This window comes from Dermacentor variabilis, chromosome 4, assembly GCF_050947875.1.
Source record: "Dermacentor variabilis isolate Ectoservices chromosome 4, ASM5094787v1, whole genome shotgun sequence".
In the NCBI taxonomy this organism is placed as follows: Eukaryota; Metazoa; Arthropoda; class Arachnida; order Ixodida; family Ixodidae; genus Dermacentor; species Dermacentor variabilis.
In genome coordinates, this window is record NC_134571.1 from 227,997,101 (window position 1) to 228,014,429 (window position 17,329).

General features: G+C 46.5%; 1 protein-coding gene across 12 annotated transcripts in view; it reads right to left on the reverse strand.

Annotated features, from left to right (window-relative positions):
• LOC142580151 (uncharacterized) overlaps positions 1-17,329 on the reverse strand; it is a 750,235-nt gene that overhangs the window by 656,570 nt on the left and 76,336 nt on the right. For 10 of the 12 annotated variants that reach the window (XR_012827590.1, XM_075690999.1, XM_075691005.1 and 7 more), the window contains exons 6-7: positions 16,875-17,096; positions 13,742-13,915 (exon numbers count right to left, since the gene is read on the reverse strand). Coding sequence is in view for 11 of the 12 variants with exons in the window: in XM_075690999.1 (XP_075547114.1) it covers positions 13,742-13,915; positions 16,875-17,096 (396 nt within the window). In the remaining variant the exon portion in view is untranslated. The remainder of the gene's footprint in view (positions 1-13,741; positions 13,916-16,874; positions 17,097-17,329) is intronic. The other 2 variants (XM_075690998.1, XM_075691004.1) reach the window with 2 other exon arrangements.

Genomic DNA, 17,329 nt, shown 5'->3' on the forward strand with positions numbered 1-17,329 from the left:
GCAGTTTCCGGAGGGTCAAGGAAATGCTTTCGTCGAGTACCGTCCTCCAGATGTTCGATCCGTCATTGCCAGTCATTGTGTCGACCGACGCGTCCGACTGTGGGCTGGGAGCAGTCCTGCAGCAACAAAGTGGCCACGAGCTCCGCACAGTCGCTTTCGCATCTCGTACACTCTCGCCTGCAGAGAGAAAATATTCAGTCGGGGAACGAGACGCTCTTGCGTGCATTTGGGCGTGTGAGCGATGGCACACATACCTGTGGGGTCGCCATTTCGCAATTCGAACAGACCACCAGGCACTGGTGTCCTTGCTGTCGTCACAAGGACATGGAAGACGCCCACTCCGAATCGCACGCTGGAGTGCAAGACTGCTTTGCTACAATTTCACTGTTGAATACCGCAAGGGGTCCACAAACACTATAGCAGATGCACTTTCTCGGCTACCAGCACCTGCCTCAGAGGCAGCAATTGCTAAGCAGGAAGAAATTGTCTCGTTCATTGAGCCATCCTGCGTGACTAAGGAGCAATTCAGGCAGGCCGCCCTCGACGACACTTGCCTGGAAAACGTCAAGTCATTCGTGCTGACTTCCTGGCCACCAAAGAAGTTCATACCAGAAGAGGCGAAACCATTCTACGCCATTCGGGAAGAACTTTCTGTTGTCAATAACCTGCTACTGCATGGAGAGCGCCTCGTTGTTCCGTCCTCCCTCACGGCTCAGATCATCGGCACCGCGCACGAGACACATCCGGGTATCACGCGCACGAAGGCGCGACTGCGTGAGCGGTTCTGGTGGCCACGAATGGATAAGAAAGTTGAAACAGCAGTAAAAAACTGCCATATCTGCCTGGAGGCAGATAAGTCCGCCAAAACATCACCAGCACCGTTGCAACCTGTTGATTGGCCTGAGCGACCATGGCAAAAGCTTGGCCTAGACATTGTTGGTCCTTTGGAGCATGCAGCTTACAACAGCAGGTTTGCTGTAACGCTTGTTGACTACCATTCTAAATGGCCAGAGGTGTATTTTTGCAGCGAAGTGTCCACGAGCACCGTGAAAGACTTTTTAAGAAGTGTTTTTGCCCATGAAGGCTACCTGGAGGAGATCGTTTGTGACAATGGACTTTAGTTCACTTTGCGTGAGTTCATAACTTTCCTGCAAAACAGAGGCATCAGTCTTTCACATTCTTCAGTATACTACCCCCAAGCCAATGGGCAAATAGAACGTTTCAATCGCACATTGAAAAACTTTATTCAAGTCTCACTCCTCGAAAGACTACCACTCCGGCAAGCTGTCATTTACCGCTGTACTCCGCACGCCACCACCAGGGTCGCCCCAGCAGTTCTGCTGCATGGTAGAATGCCCCGAACCAGGCTGGATATCGTGGGTTTCTTGGCACCAGCATTTGCGGAGGATCCAGCCAAGGAGTTGGTGCGACTTCGTCAAAGGGTTCGGCGTCAGCAGCAAAGCAGCAAGCACTACACGGACAAAAGGAGAGCCGCCAAGAAGACTAAGATAGCCGTAGGCGATTTTGTCCGTATCAAAAAACCGTCCGTTCGGTTCAAGGGAGACTGCGCCTTTTCTTCACCAACTGAGGTGATCAAGAGGAGGGGACCAGCCTCTTTCCGACTTGGAGACGGCCGTACGTGGAATGCCTCCAAGCTTTCCAGGGTTCCGGAGAGAGGCACCTGGGAACCAGGCCCACCTGCCCCGCCGCAGCCACGGTCTCCTGATGTGCTGCAGCCCACCACGTCGCAGCTTCCTGATGCGCTGCAGCCTGCCACGCCGCAGCCACGGTCTCCTGAGGCGCTGCAGCCTGCCACGCCACAGCCACGGTCTCCTGAAGCGCTGCAGCCTGCCACGCCGCAGCCGCGGTCTCCTGAGGCACTACAGCCTGCCACGCCGCAGCCGCTGTCTCCCGATGTGCTGCAGCCTGCCGTGCTACAGCCTCCTTCTCCCAGGACGCAGACACTGTGTCCTGGCATACCGCAGCAGCAGTCAACGAGCCTGTCGCCAGTGCGACGTCCAACACGGCCGACCCGAGAGCGCCGGCCACCGGCCTGGCTCCAAGACTATCAGACCAATTAGTTGGCGGTCTGTCATTGTGTACATAGGTTGTAAATATGAGTAAATAAGTACAGTGTGCATGTTTTGGAGTTTTCGTTACTAATACTTACTAACAACTAACCACTAAAAATAAGGGAGGGAGTATGTTATATTCAGTTTCGTTATTCATTTCAGTTCTTTATTCCCCAGGGGGCGCTTCTGTTCTTCATTATATATATTGGTTGTATATGCGAAATAAACGGCTTTTTACTTCGGGACGGCTGGAGTCTGGCTTCCACCTTCGGTCATATTACAAGTAGCTTTAAGTTAGCCATAGGTGCCATAGAGAAATTGCGACGGAGGTAACCAAACGTACAGTTAGCATTGTTAGTGATGTGGTTTATGTGTGTTTGCCAGGAAAAATTAGATGTTATGTGGACGCCTAAGTATTTATAGGAACTGACTTCTTCGAGTACAGAGTTCTTCAAGTGATAGTTGGATAGGTTAGACGAAGCAGTATTGCGGGAAATCCTCATTAGTTTGCACTTTTGGCTGTTAAGTCGTATTTTCCAAGTGTCGCACCAGTTAGTTACCTTGTCTAGATCAGATTGTAGTTTTAGAGTGTCAGAATTTGATGATATTACTCTGTAAATGACACAATCGTCTGAAAATGACCTTATGGAGGACGCTACACAGTTAGGCAAGTTTGGGTGCAGCTTTTTTAGTCATGGAAGTGCGGAAAGTGATGAAAGTAATGAAATGAGGAGTCTACTTAAGAATGTTTGGTGCGTGCAGACTGCTTAGTTTGTCTTGAAGAGTCGTTCATGTAGCATTCGACAGATGGTAAGCACGATCAATATTAGTTAGACTTGGCTCACGACATATCGCTGCGGCAAGTGTGATCATTACACAGGAAATTAAAAAAAAAAGCAAATTTTGACGGCAAAATTTAGGGGTGCGATCATTATGCGAGTAAATACGGTACATCATACCCAGAGATAGGTGTACATTGCACACTGAAACACGAGTTATATTTTGCTCAACGCGGTGCTCGCAGTCCGCATATTTGTTGGAGTAGCTGACAATTCAATTTGCAAGTTCCGTTTAGACGAAGAGTTGCCACCTGTCGTCACCCATACACTGCGTTTTCATTTCTCCTGCGAAGGCAGTGTGTTGGGGAGTACCACATACAATGTTCTCCTACGTGAATATAAGCACTTTCGCGTAATGCAGTGAGCTGTACCATCATTGCTGTATGGACTCAAACGAAAATTAAATATTGCGCGTTTCACAAACGGGCTCCGTGAATAGTAGAGTTCATAAAGCGCCAATACAAAGGCTGGTTGTTTCTTATGAACCATGCTGTGCCTTTCATGCATTTATAGCGTTCAATGGAATCAGTGTGTGCTCCTTAGTGTGTCCTCCATGTTCATGATAGGAGACGCTGATCGTTTCCTTGTTTTTCTTTTATTCAATATTCACGAGGCAACAGAAATCCAGTTTGGAATCAACTTGCAAACCAAGAGAAAGGAAGTTTATCGATGTAGGAAACACCTATCCCTTTGGCATTCTTCATAGCTGGGTTTTAAACGAGCTTAGCCACTCTCTTGAATTGCGTGACTTGCTGTTGTTGGATTGTTTTTGCTTGGCGTATTGCCTCATCCTCGTAGGGACATAGTAGTGCAAAACATGTGCAACCACATCGACCTTCTGCAGAGGGCATGGAAATGAAAAGTTGTGCTCCTCGAGCAATTCATCTATCGTAAGGCAGTATGCAGAACCTTTTTCAGCATTCTTCTGAAAGACGCTCTCTGCTGATTGCAGCATGCGAAAGATGCGAATGGCGGGATGAATCGGCTTGCCTTTAGTCTTCAAGTTAACAAAGCAAGCTTCAGGGCGGTCGGACCTTACAAGTGAGACTGCCAGCCCATGGGTGCATTGTTCGCATGATGTGTTTGTTCTTTAAGAGCTAGCGGCACATGTAGCCGGTTATGTAGTAGACTATACAGTCCGCTGCTTCTTGCAAAGAGTAAACATGGTCAAAAAGGGTCTCACATTGTGAATTGTGGCTGCCGTGAATAAAACAGTTGAAAGTTACCGCCCATGCCGTTTTTGTGTTCTCTCCCTCTGTCCCCATCTTTATTTGCGGTCAATATGATGTGCAGTAAACACCAACTAGGCCAAAGTGAAGTTCTTCTGAACTTGCAGGCACATTGTAAGCCATGATTCAGTGTAACGCCGGTTCCTTTTAGTGGTGGCTCTGGCCGCTGACAAGCACTCTTCTATGACCACTCACTGAGCTGGTAGCAAGTCGAGCTTGCTAAGCTTTTCCTTCACTGTTGCATCAGACATTGCGCTCAAATTTACTGCATTTTTTCATTAATTCCTCTTTCATTCTTTTTGTTTGCTTTATCAGTCGGCTCTTTGACTTCATCACCACATAACTTGCCCTCCTTAAGGCTGCCATTTGCTGAGGGCTAGATGGTATGCGAAATTGCTGCTACGGCCTGCGCTCTTGTTTCTTCCGAAGCAGCCTTTTGTGGTGAATGTGAAGTGTATCCGGCAACCTCTCACGGCGACTGCAAGTTTTGTCACTGGGTTCTAGCCACATGGAACGTTCCCTGTGCCTCCAGTGGCCGGATACATCGACATGCTTTGGGTGTACGTCAGGGAAAATACGTCTGCCAGGGCCACCTTTGCAGACACTGACCTTGTCGATTCGGCGCAAAGCACTGTGCAAATCCCTTAGCATTCACAGCTTACTCATAATTCCAAGTTTTTCTGGAGGTACAGCTTTAACCATAATAATCACACGAGCATTCATCTGGTCGTCGACTTCAAGGTACTTTTTCATAAACATCAAAGCAGGCTTGTTGGACCCGCAGGAACTTCCGGTCGAAACTTTTTAAAGATGAAGAAAAATTAAGCTTCTCACACCGGCCATGCCGACCCTATTGCACGACCAGAATATTGTAGGCAGCGTGGCAAGACAGGGATTTTGAAAGAGCGCGTTGAAGTTGATGCTGTTGGTGTTACCGTCATGCGACGCGGCACTGAAGTCTTGAATTTCTAGAGGTCTTGTAGACTGCTGAGCTGCTATGGCTAACGTTTCCTTGTCCACCGGAGAAGTTACTTGAGCTCTTGTCTCTTGCATGACGCATACTTTTGCCTGCGGTTCTTGTACTTCACTGCCTTCAGGTTTCGCTTTGCACTTGCTGTCAACTGGAGAGCGTCCTGTGTTGGCAGTGCTGATCTGGTTCTGGCCGCCTTCTGTTGGCACTTCAGTTGCCGACTCCCGATTTACCACATTTTGCTTTCGGTTTCTTCCTTTTCGTTTGACTTTTCTGTCTATTGCTCCTTCTTTCGGAAGTGCTCTGCAAGCGTCAGTTGTCACGAAACACCGTTCTTCGAATGTGAAGTGTGAAGACACATGAAAATTACTCGGCACAGCATCTCTAGCTAGAGAAGCTCTTCGGGTTCTGCTGGCTAAAACAACTCCGCTGTGCAATGCCATTCATGCTTTTGTCACATGCATTGGGTCGAAGTGCTTCTCGCACACATAGTCGCCTGTTTGCAGGACTCAATCTTCACGCTGTATGGCATCCTGCCATGCTTGCAGTCGACTCTTCTCTTTAGGGACACTCAGCATCGATACTTTGTCTTTACACGAGTCATTGCCGCTCTTGCAGTTTGGAACGAAACACTTTTTGCCCATAGTCCGGCTCGATCCGTCTCCGCCAGGCAACTCTCTTCTTCCCTCTCTTGCGATTCTGCTTATTCGTCCTTTTCCATTATTTCCATTATTAAGCACCTACCAATAACAAGGATGACTAATTGCTCAACGGTAAAGCACACATTGCAACAAAAAAAGATAACTTATAGTCTGCCCACACGGCTTTTCTGAGACTGCTTCCAGGCTTTGTCAAATGCCGTCTGCTAGAGCAAGCGACGCAACCGCAATGTAGGAGACATTATCGTCTGTTACCGCGCCTGAAGAACTTGAATGATTATATTGAAAGATGCACTAAATAAATTAGTTTTTATTTCTTTCAATGCATTTTACGTGCAGCTATAACTATTTACCCTTCCAATTTTCGCGCCTTTCCAACCTCCTTACGTGTGCTGCTGTGCTGCAGTGCAGACGTGAAACACCCCCATTAGTGAGACAGGTTTCTCCATAGTGGCCCCGCGTCGTCGGATCGCCTGTCCTTACACCGTGCCCAACGCAACGCGGTCACTGCAGGGAGAGCGGTTTGATGGAGCCCCACCGCTGGGTTTCCCCGCCACCGCCAGGAAAAGCCACCTTCTGGGGGCACTTTTCTGCTGCTTGACATTCAATATATCGGGAGTTGCTGCTATTTTTATTCGATGTAAGCGTAACTTGCTATACATACTCATTGTAACTGTACCGTGTTCAGAAATGTTTCAATATAAAGATGTTTTCAATATAAAGAATAATTCTATGTATACGGGTGTGACTGTATATGCAAAAGCTTGTAAGTACTCCAACTCGATTTATCTTTTTTGCCCTAAAAGTTTTCTTTATTTGATTTTGCTCTTGTTCTCTAATAGCCATACATATTGTAAATACTGAACTTTGATGAGCTGCTAAAGTAAGAAATGTTTTTGGATCAAAATATTGCTTGTAGTACTTCACTGCTTAAACATTCTGCTGTCCACTCATGTGTTACTACAGTGCAGTCCACTTATAACAATATCAAGAAGAATGAAAAATTCGATCGCTATAACCGATCATAGCTATATCTGGACTGCCGTAAAAAAAAAAAGAAGAAAGAAAAGAAAGAAAGAAAAGAAAAGGCTGCCAAACATACCTTCATAACTCCAACACCAAATTTTCCACCTATGATAAATAATTGCCAGTGTAGAAAGTAGGCTGTGAAAAATGAAATGTTAATTTATACTTCTAAGCAGCGTGTCAAGCGTTAGGCGCGATGAAATAGAAATCTGCACTTGCTTTCGCGGAAGTTTCAGGTTCACAACCGCGGTGTGTATTGCGTCCAGCAGCTGCGCGAACCCTGGCAGCTATAATTTAGCGTACATGAAATCAGTGAGCGACTCTACCGAGTACAGCGCACTTTGCATGAACGCTGGGGTCGCTGTCAAAGGCGGGCCACTGCCAATCTCGTTGTCACTGCTGCTGCTGTCGTCGCCTCCGTTGCACCACACCGCTGTCTGTGTCGCAACAACTATCGCCCCATCAGAGATTCTTCGCAGAACGAGGCAGCACTATCTGCACTCAGAAACTCCTCTATCGAAGCACCGCCAATCTTACTGCCCGTAGAGACGTGCTCCGTGAGTTCGCTAATGTCAGCAGCTGCTACCGTGTCGGTTTCACACATGGGGGGTTTCACGGTGGCACACAAAGTCTGCCATTTCCGTTGATCGGCATGGTCACTGCTTCTAGCCTTCATGATCGTGATGGCGCTCGCAGTTTTCAGAATTACTGATATCGTCAACTGCGCGAGCTCGCACTTCGAGTCTTGAGAAATTTGCAGCATCGCCCCAAACGACACAGCTTTGCGCTTTGTTGGCGCACCGACCACTGCTTTCGCGGCACTCGCTGGAAGAGATTGTAGAAAGGGATCAGAGGTGCAGTTTGCTTCGTGTTTTTTTTTTTTTTCGCACTTTGTTGTTTTTTTCGGTCAGTGCTATTATCATAACCACTTAATGCGGGATCAGTTTAGTGTGAAAAAACATGGCTTGTTTCTTCGACCTCCATGGCGATCTCCGCCAACGGAGATCACCAAAGCGGTGACACTCTTTTCGACTGTGTACAGAGACGTCACTCTTGTACAGATCTAAGCAAACCTGATCGCCTCCATACACTGCCCTAGGAGGCAGGGCATTATTAAGGATTCTTTTAAGCCCCTCTAACCTTATAAATTGGATTTTTCTGACTGTTTGATTTTTCGGACTACAGTGAAAGCTCGTTAATTCGAACTGCAATAATTCGAATTTATGGATAATTCGAACTGTACGATTTGGTCCGGCCAAGCTCCACAGAAGTCTATGTATAAAAAAGCCCGTTAATTCAAACGTGAGAAGGTTCCGCCATGGATAATTCGAACTAAGCTCGCCTGGCACACGGTCAGAAAAACGCGCCTACTGCCTACACACAAGGCTGCGTCGCCTCCGGAACAGAGAGAACGGCGAGAGAAGGCAAAATCGGGAAAAATCTGACTGGCGCAGGATCGGCCAGAAGGAAGCGGCGGCTGCCTCCTCTCCGTTCTACGTGACCTCCGAAACTTCTTGCCCGTCGCGAATCTCGGAGGCTTTGCAATGTAGCTCCTAATGTTGTGCGGCAGATGGCGCGGCAAGCACCAAAACACAGCGAATCAAGTGCGTCGCAGCTGCGCTTGCAACCAAGAATGAACGAATCGGGGCCTTCGCCACCTTCACATGTTCAGCGTCTTTGTCTAAGCAGTCTGTTTCAGCTTCTGTTTTCAGCTTAGAAGGTATCGGCCTGCGCGATTCTTTCTGATGGTGTTAAGCCTCGGCTAACGTTCGTTTCGGTGGACATCGGTGGTGTGGCACAGTCGGACCCAGAGCTTTGACTTGAAGATGGCGTGTGCCCGCGGCACAAGCCATCACTTTCTGACACGCCCTACTGCTTCCAAAGCACAGTGTACTGTTGCTCTCCTTCACTTTTGTTAGTTCGAACTTTCCTTAATTCGAACTGAAGCGGCTTCCCCTTGCTGTTTGAATTAACGAGCTTTTACTGTATTTAATGGTCCCCGTGAGGTCTGGAAAATCGGTTGGCTACTGTATACAGGTTTCTTTCTCAAATCCCTAATGCATAAGTTGATACTCTGAAGTCGACTCATCGTAACAATCGATATATTGTTATATGTGGTATCGTTATAAGTGTACTGCACTGTATAGATTTCTGCCCATGTTTTTAAATTTTTTTTTTCCCTACTGTACCCATAATACCAATGGATTTTTAATGATCTCCATATTTGGTAACTTTATCAAAAAGGTAATTGCTCTTTCGAAATCAGCTCAGAAAATTGAACAAGGCTGTGCCTTTTAATTGATTTTGGTCTAAAATTAAGTGACACGGCCCTAGGTACCCTCTCAACGCTGCAATGGCCAAATGATCGTGGGTGCCACTTGAAGCTGCCCGACAAGATCCTGAGCAACAGAAATCACAGAGGTTGCCCGGGAATGTGCCGCTATTCACTTAAGAAGGGACGTGGCAATGAAAACTTTTTTTTTATTTATGGCAATAAATTGGTGAAATTTGGCATGCAGGTGTGATTTGTTATGCTGCTATCATAACTAAAATTAGTTTTGTGCTCTAGCTATTATAGTTTTCGAGTTACAACAATTGACAGCTTCTAATGGTCATCCCCAAATGAATTAATTACCCATAATTTTGCCACGATTTTCACATCCGCATGTTCATAATGCGGATGTGAAAGGCAGGATAGCAGGAAGCGTTAGGCAGGATACCAGTAAATTATCGCAGGAGACAAAAGATCTGATCAAGAAACGCCAGTGTATGAAAGCCTCTAACCCTACAGCCAGAATAGAACTGGCAGAACTTTCTAAGTTAATCAACAAGCATAAGACAGCTGACATCAGGCAGTATAATATGGATAGAATTGAACATGCTCTCAGGAACGGAGGAAGCCTAAAAGCAGTAAAGAAGAAACTAGGAATTGGCAAGAATCAGATGTATGCGTTAAGAGACAAAGCCAGCAATATCATTACTAATACGGATGAGATAGTTCAAGTGGCTGAGGAGTTCTATAGAGATTTATACAGTGCCAGTGGAACCCACGACGATAATGGAAGAGAAAGTAGTCTAGAGGAATTTGACATCCCACAGGTAACACCGGAAGAAGTAAAGAAAGCCTCGGGAGTTATGCAAAGGGGGAAGGCAGCTGGGGAGGATCAGTTAACGGCAGATTTGTTGAAGGATGGTAAGCAGATTGTTCTAGAGAAACTGGCCACCCTGTATACGCAATGCCTCATAACCTCGAGCGTACCGGAATCTTAGAAGAACGCTAACATAATCCTAATCCATAAGAAAGGGGACGCCAAAGACTTGAAAAATTATGGACCGATCAGCTTACTGTCAGTTGCCTACAAACTATTTACTAAGGTAATCGCAAATAGAATCGGGAACACCTTAGACTTCTGTCAAGCAAAGGATCAGGCAGGATTCCGTAAAGGCTACTCAACAATAGACCATGTTCCCACTATCAATCAGGTGATAGAGAAATGTACGGAATATAAGCAACCCTATATATAGCTTTCATTGATTACGAGAAAGCGTTTGATTCTGTTGAAACCTCAGCAGTCATGGAGGCATTACGGAACCAGGGTGTAGACGAGCCATATGTAAGCATACTGAAAGATATCTATAGCGGCTCCACCGCCACCATAGTCCTCCATAATGAAAGCAACAAAATCCCAATAAAGAAAGGCGCCAGGCAGGGAGATACGATCTCTCCAATGCTATTCACAGCGTGTTTACAGGAGGTATTCAGAGACCTGGATTGGGAAGAGTTGGGGATAAAATTTATTTGAAAATACCTTAGTAACTTGCGATTCGCTGATGATATTGCCTTGTTTATTAAATCAGGGGACCAATTGCAATGCATGCTCGCTGACCTGGAGAGGCAAAGCAGAAGAGTGGGCTTAAAGATTAATCTGCAGAAAGCAAAAATAATGTTTAACAGTCTCGGAAGAGAACAGCAATTTACAATGGTAGCGAGGCACTAGAAGTGGTAAGGGAATACATCTACTTAGGGCAGGTAGTGACGGCGGATCAGGATCATGAGACGGAAATAATCAGAAGAATAAAAATGGGCTGGGGTGCGTTTGGCAGGCATTCTCAGATCATGAACAGCAGGTTGCCATTATCCCTCAAGAGAAAAGTGTATAATAGCTGTGTCTTACCAGTACTCACCTACGGGGCAGAAACCTGGAGGCTTACGAAAAGGGTTCTGCTCAAATTGAGGACGACGCAACGAGCTATGGAAAGAAGAATGATAGGTGTAACGTTAAGGGATAAGAAAAGAGCTTCCGTCATACTCTCAACTTCATCCAAGAATGATGGGTGTAACGTTAAGGGATAAGAAAAGAGCAGATTGGGTGAGGGAACAAACGCGAGTTAATGACATCTTAGTTAAAATCAAGAAAAAGAAATGGGCGTGGGCAGGACATGTAATGAGCAGGGAAGATAACCGATGGTCATTAAGGGTTACGGACTGGATCCCAAGGGAAGGGAAGCGTAGCAGGGGGCGGCAGAAAATTAGGTGGGCGCATGACAATAAGAAGTTTGCAGGGACGACATGGCCACAATTAGTACATGACCGGAGTTGTTGGAGAAGTATCGGAGAGGCCTTTGCCCTGCAGTGGGCATAACCAGGCTGATGATGATGATGTTCATAAAGGCCCATTCCGTGCAATAAAGCTATTGATTTTTTAAATGCCGAAATGAGCACAAATATATTTTTTTAATCTTTGCTATGCATATTGTCTTACTAACGACTTTTGCAAGAAACCCATTATAAATTTTCTTATGCGGTGCAGTTACGAATGGTCAGCTTTATTGCGTTTATCAATATTTTAGGATCTAAGTACAAAAGACAGGATGCTTTCGTCATCATTCTTTCTGAAATGGCACTGGGATGACTGAAAGCAACTGCACAAAAAATGAAAGCTGAGAAAACGGAGCTTGAAGTTTCATTTGTTGTAAACATTTAAATCTTTACTTTGAGTACCTAAAATCCACCTGGGATGTTAGTCCTTTGCCTGTGAGGACAAATTTTTTTTTTATATTTTGATGTAGCTTTTGAGTTCTTGCAGTCGTTTCAAGCACCTTAGTTGCCTTTTTGACCATTGTGCATCCATCCGTCGTGCAGAGGCAGATGACAGCGCATTCAAAACGTCCACTCTTGTCTCTTGTTGAGCAACCTCTTTATTAGTGAGAGTTGGAGCTGAAATTCGTAGTTGAATATTTGACGCGAAAACTTTTGCTCCACCGATGTCGCGTTGCCGTCACGACCACATGTGGACACACCATCACCATCGCTCGTGGTTGCGCCTTCACCACTGCCTGCGGTCGTGCCTTTACCATCGCTTGCGGACACGCCTCACCACAGCGTGCGGAACCGCCGTCACCATAGCTCATGGTTGTGTAGGCGCACGCAAGCACGCTTTCCCAGTCACCCACGTGCGCCGGTCGTGCCTTGTCAACAAGCTCGGCGGCATCCGCTTCTATAAGTAGTTTGCTCCATCCTTTCCACACCTTTCGTGGTCTTTCGTACATGTGGGCCGTTGAAAACTTTATTCCTTTGGGGCTCATCACAGAAAAGGTGCGTAAGCTGCCACGATCGTCAATCACATTGATCGGAACGCACAGCTCGCTGCTGCACTAATGCGTGCGAGAGAGGTTCGTCAGCAATTCAAATCTAAAACAGCCAACAGGAGCGCACCCTGTGTCCCACATGATTACTGTGCCACATCCCAATGCCGCATTTGCCTTTTTTTTGCTTGCGTTTGCAGGTTTATTTTTCGGTGGAGAAATGCATCGCTCTGGCTATCTTTAGCTTTGATCTCTCCTCTTTACAATGATACCAAGATGGCGGTGCTGCGTGAACGGTTAGGCGGGCGATCCCTTGTGCGACGGGGCCTTCCAAAGCCCAATTTGTCCGAAATTTCTTATGATAGCACTCTGGGAAAGTGCTGTTTTCTCGATTTCTACTGCGTATTTGGTTATAATATTTCACTACGAGGTAAATAAAGGTCCCTGGACTGCGAAAAAAGTAAACCAGAAAATCAAAAATTTTGACAATTTGACCACTTCAATTGCCGCGTCCGCCTTTAAAATAACAAACGCTGGATGCACAAAACTCAAACAGCAAATGTAGTCCATACAACTTTGCGGCTTGTACCGTGGGTTGTACACGATCGGCGACTACTGGGTAGACTAGGCTTCGCTAATTTGGTTTCGAAAAGGCACTCGTGGCATCGTTGGCATTATGCTGACAACCACTCCGGCGACACGTTAAGACAAAAATATCCCTCTTTCTGCCCAACTCGGTGGCTGAATTGGTGTGCGATTGACCAGGCAGAGTCTGAATTATGGAATGGGGCGCCTGTAAGGCATTCAAAATTTTCACTGTCCTTATACCTTCTGCCTATGGGGCCAATGGCAGTGCCACAAAGCTGTTGGAATTCAAATCTGAAAGAGCCAATAGGAGTGCGCCCTGTGCGCGACGTGATTACTGTGCCAAATCCCAATGCTGCATTTGCCTTTTTTTCGCTTGTGTTTGCAGGTTTATTTTTCGGTGATTTTTCCGCCAACTGTTAACAGTCTAGTCAGTGAACAAGTCCGTGGTCATCCACCCCTTTTTCATTTGTGCACAAAATCACGCCACTAAGAAACAAGCTTCTTTTTGGGAGCATATTCCGTCTTAAGATAAGATACGGGGGCAGCTTGCGCCCACCTGCAGTGCAACAAAGCATCGCGGCGACTTTAGCTTTTTTCGTAGCCGGAAGACGAACCGCGCACTTGCTTCGCCCCTTCTTTTCACGTCCTAATTATTAGTAAGCAAACGTACTGCTGTAGCAGTGCGAGATACATTCCTAGAGTCTGAAAATATTGGCGCCCATGTTTTGCAAGCCAAGCACATTGTGCTTTTGTGAGGGGTAAGGAGCCTTGCCTGCATGGTGCGCACATTGTCCCCTCGGTAGCGGCTGCGAGGAAGCCGCCTGGAAGAGGAGCCCCCCCGGCCCCGGCTGGTCCGGGCCTGTGGCATTGGCTCCAGGCGAATGGTCTCAGGCGTGGGTGTCTCCATCGGAGGCTCCTCCACCGACTCTGCTGTGGCGGCACCTTCCTGCATGTGCCCCCCCACCATGACACAGTGCCTCTTCCATGTGATTTAATGCGGATGCAACACCCTGATTGCACTTCATCATTTTTCCATCTCAAGTGAACTTCACTGTTCGCACATTTACGAGTACACTCGCAACAGCATCAGAAGGTTAGGCAGTCTTCCACCGGTAAACAAAGATTGATTACCGATTATTTTCCATTTGATGGCCTGTCTGACCTACAAAAGAACTTAATAAAGGGAAAACCAGACTGTCAGCCACTCGTTTGTAGCAATTGCTACAAAGGAAACCCAAACGGGTTTCGAAAGAAAAGCCTCATAGTTGAATAAAAATTTATCCTGGTCTGGGACTCGAACCTGGGACCACCGCCTTTCCCGGGCAGCCACTCTACCATCTGAGCTAACCAGGCAGCTAGCAGATGGCAGGGTGAAGTCGAATTTGTCAACAACTCAAAGCAAAGGCAAGTGTTTGACGTAAGAGTTCGACAGAAACCTGCAAGATGGAGAGAAGTAATTACTAAAGAGAAAATCAGACATCCACCCGTTCGTAGCAATTGCTACAAAGGAAACCCATACGCGTTCCTTGAAAGAAAAGCCTCAAAGTAAACATTAATGAGAGATATAATACGTATGAATGAAAATTTTTTTTAGAAGATTTTCTATAAGGAAAGCTTTACCTGTGCAGTCACATCCACATTTTAGATCAAGCCTCGCTAAACGTAAGCCAAAACAGGCCTCACACACACATATAGTACTGTCGTTCCCACGATGACACAGCGTCCGTTAGAAAACTCGCATAGATGGTGACACCTGATTTATCTCTTGGGAACACTGTAAGAAACTATATTGGTGATAGGTTTATTATAAGAAAAATAAATTACAGTAGAAGTTCCATTTCTAAATTGTGTGTCCGAACCTTAGGGCCGGTACACATCAGTGTAACATCACGAAGTGATAAGTACTGTATTTACTCAAATCTAACGTGCACCTTTTTTCCCATAAAACGGGTCCAAAAGTTGCATACGCATTAGAATCTAGTACGACCCTAAATCCGCGTTACCATATCACCATCGGCATTCGAAAAATGGCCGCCTCGTACACGCTTCTAGCCTAGTTGCTGAAGCTTCATCCATGTGTATACCTCCATGTTGTATGTGTAACCAGACATTCGTGTGACCTAGTGTACCACCTGTCTTCCCATTTTCTGCGTTTATTTAATCAGCATGGAAGCGCCGACTGCGAAGACACACAGAGTCCACTGTGATGCCGCAGTTAAAAGGAAAGTTATCATGTGCGCGAAGACGGACGGAAATCGGGCCGCATCACGGGTGTTCGGAGTTCCCGAAACTTGCGTGCAGGACTGGCGCAAAGAAAAGGAGAATATTTTTGCCAGCAAAGCAACAAGGAAGGGTTTCAATGGACCGAAGCAGGGCCGCTTTGCCGAAATAGAAGAGCTGCTCGCGGAATACGTGCAAGAGCAGCGAGCGGCACAGTGGCCTGTGACGACAGATCTACTCAAAGTACAGGCGATGCAGTTAGCCCTACAGAAAGGGCTAATGTGGTGTGACTTTAAAGCAAGCAGATGCTGGCTATCAAATTTTATGAAAAGAAAAGGCTTTCCTTTTGGAAGACGGACAGGATTATGCCAAAAATTGCCCGAAGAATATGAAGAGAAATTGCAGTTTTCAGCGGTACATTTAGAAGTTGCGCCATAGAAATGGCTACCACTTCGGAGAGATTGAAAATGCCGATCAGACGCTGCTCTACTTTGACATGCCTGCCACCACAAACGCTGAAAAGAAGGGAGTGAAGCAAGTGTGCGTTTCGTCTTCCGGCCACGAAAAAACTAAAGTCACCGCGATGCTTTGTTGCACTGCAGATGGGTACAAGCTGCCCCCGTATCTTATCTAAGACGGAATATGCTCCCAAAAGGAATCGTGTTTCTTAGTGGCGTGATTGTGAGCACAAATGAAAAAGGTTGGATAACCACGGACTTGGTCGCTGACTAGACTGTTAACAGTTGGCGGAAGAGACCCGGCGGCAGTTTGGGTCTGCGTGGGATGCTTGTGCTCGGCGCGTTCAGGTGCCACCTTGACCAACGCATCAAGGACAAGCTGGCTACATGCAACACCGACCTTGTTGTGATACCCGGCGGCATGACATCACAGCTCCAGCTGCTTGATGATTGTTTGAACAAGCCAGTGAAAGATAGAATTCGGGCACTCTACACCAAATGGCTTGTCAGTGGCTGCCACGAATTTACGCCCGCCAATAAAATGAAGCGTGCCTCGCTGCAGGACTTAGCTGGATGGGTGAAAGATGCATGGTGCACAATCCCGTCTGCCATGGACGGCACTGAGGACGAAATGCTTTGGTCTGCTGGTAGCAATACAGAGTTGCCCGATAGCGACGACAAGTGATATCTATTGCCCCACACGATTCGTACCGGTGCAGTGAAAATCTTGGCGGCAAGGTACGCCACTTCCACTTGTGTTCTTATTCATCTCAACTTTACTGTATTGGGAATAAATCTGTTTTTTCCAAATGAGAGAAAATAGTATTTCTATATGAAAGCACGAGGTGCGCGGTATTGTACTCTTTCTTTTTTTATTTTGGTCATGGAAAACGGATGTGCGTTACAATCAAGGTTTTCATTTATTTTTTGGTCACGGTAAATGGGTGCGTCTTACAATCGAGGGCGCGTTAGAATCGAATAAATACGGTATTCTTTTTTTTGCATTTTGGCCATTGTGCTTCAGTAAATGTTCTTGCAACTAAGTTGAGCAGTCTATAGCTCTTTTAGAATACAATGAAGCCCATTTCTATGGATAAACACTGAACTAGGCCTGAGCAGATGGCATCAAAATCCATGACATCATAGCAAAAAATTTAAACATAGCCCTGCCAGCCGTCTTTGGTTTTCTGAGTCTTGTGTTTCCTCGCACTTTACGAAAGAGCCCACCTGCTGTAGCTGGTGATCATCCAGGGCCAGCTCCTCGGAGGACATGGTGATCTCGCTGCGGTTGATCACTGACCGGGGCAGCTGCAGCGGGTCTTCCTCCTCGGAGCCTGCTCGGCGGAACAGCTCCGACGTCGGGCCCATGGGCTCGCCCCACGAGCGAGAGTAGGTGCGCCGACGCTGCTCCCAGTCCCACTGGGTCCCACTGGCCTGCTGCTGCTGCTGCTACAACGCCACCAGATAGAGCTCAGTTGTTCTTTATCGAACAATGCATTCGGTAGTACAATCAAGGCACTTGGTTTTAACCAATATAGCTGCAGTAGCAGTAAAATTAACCAGACAGGTGGTTGCAAACAACATTCAAGCAAGGAGATGCCCAGTGTTGTTGATTTCTACTTTTCATTCTAGTGAAATCTATATAAAGGAGATTTCCATTAGTTCAACCCTGATGGGACTAA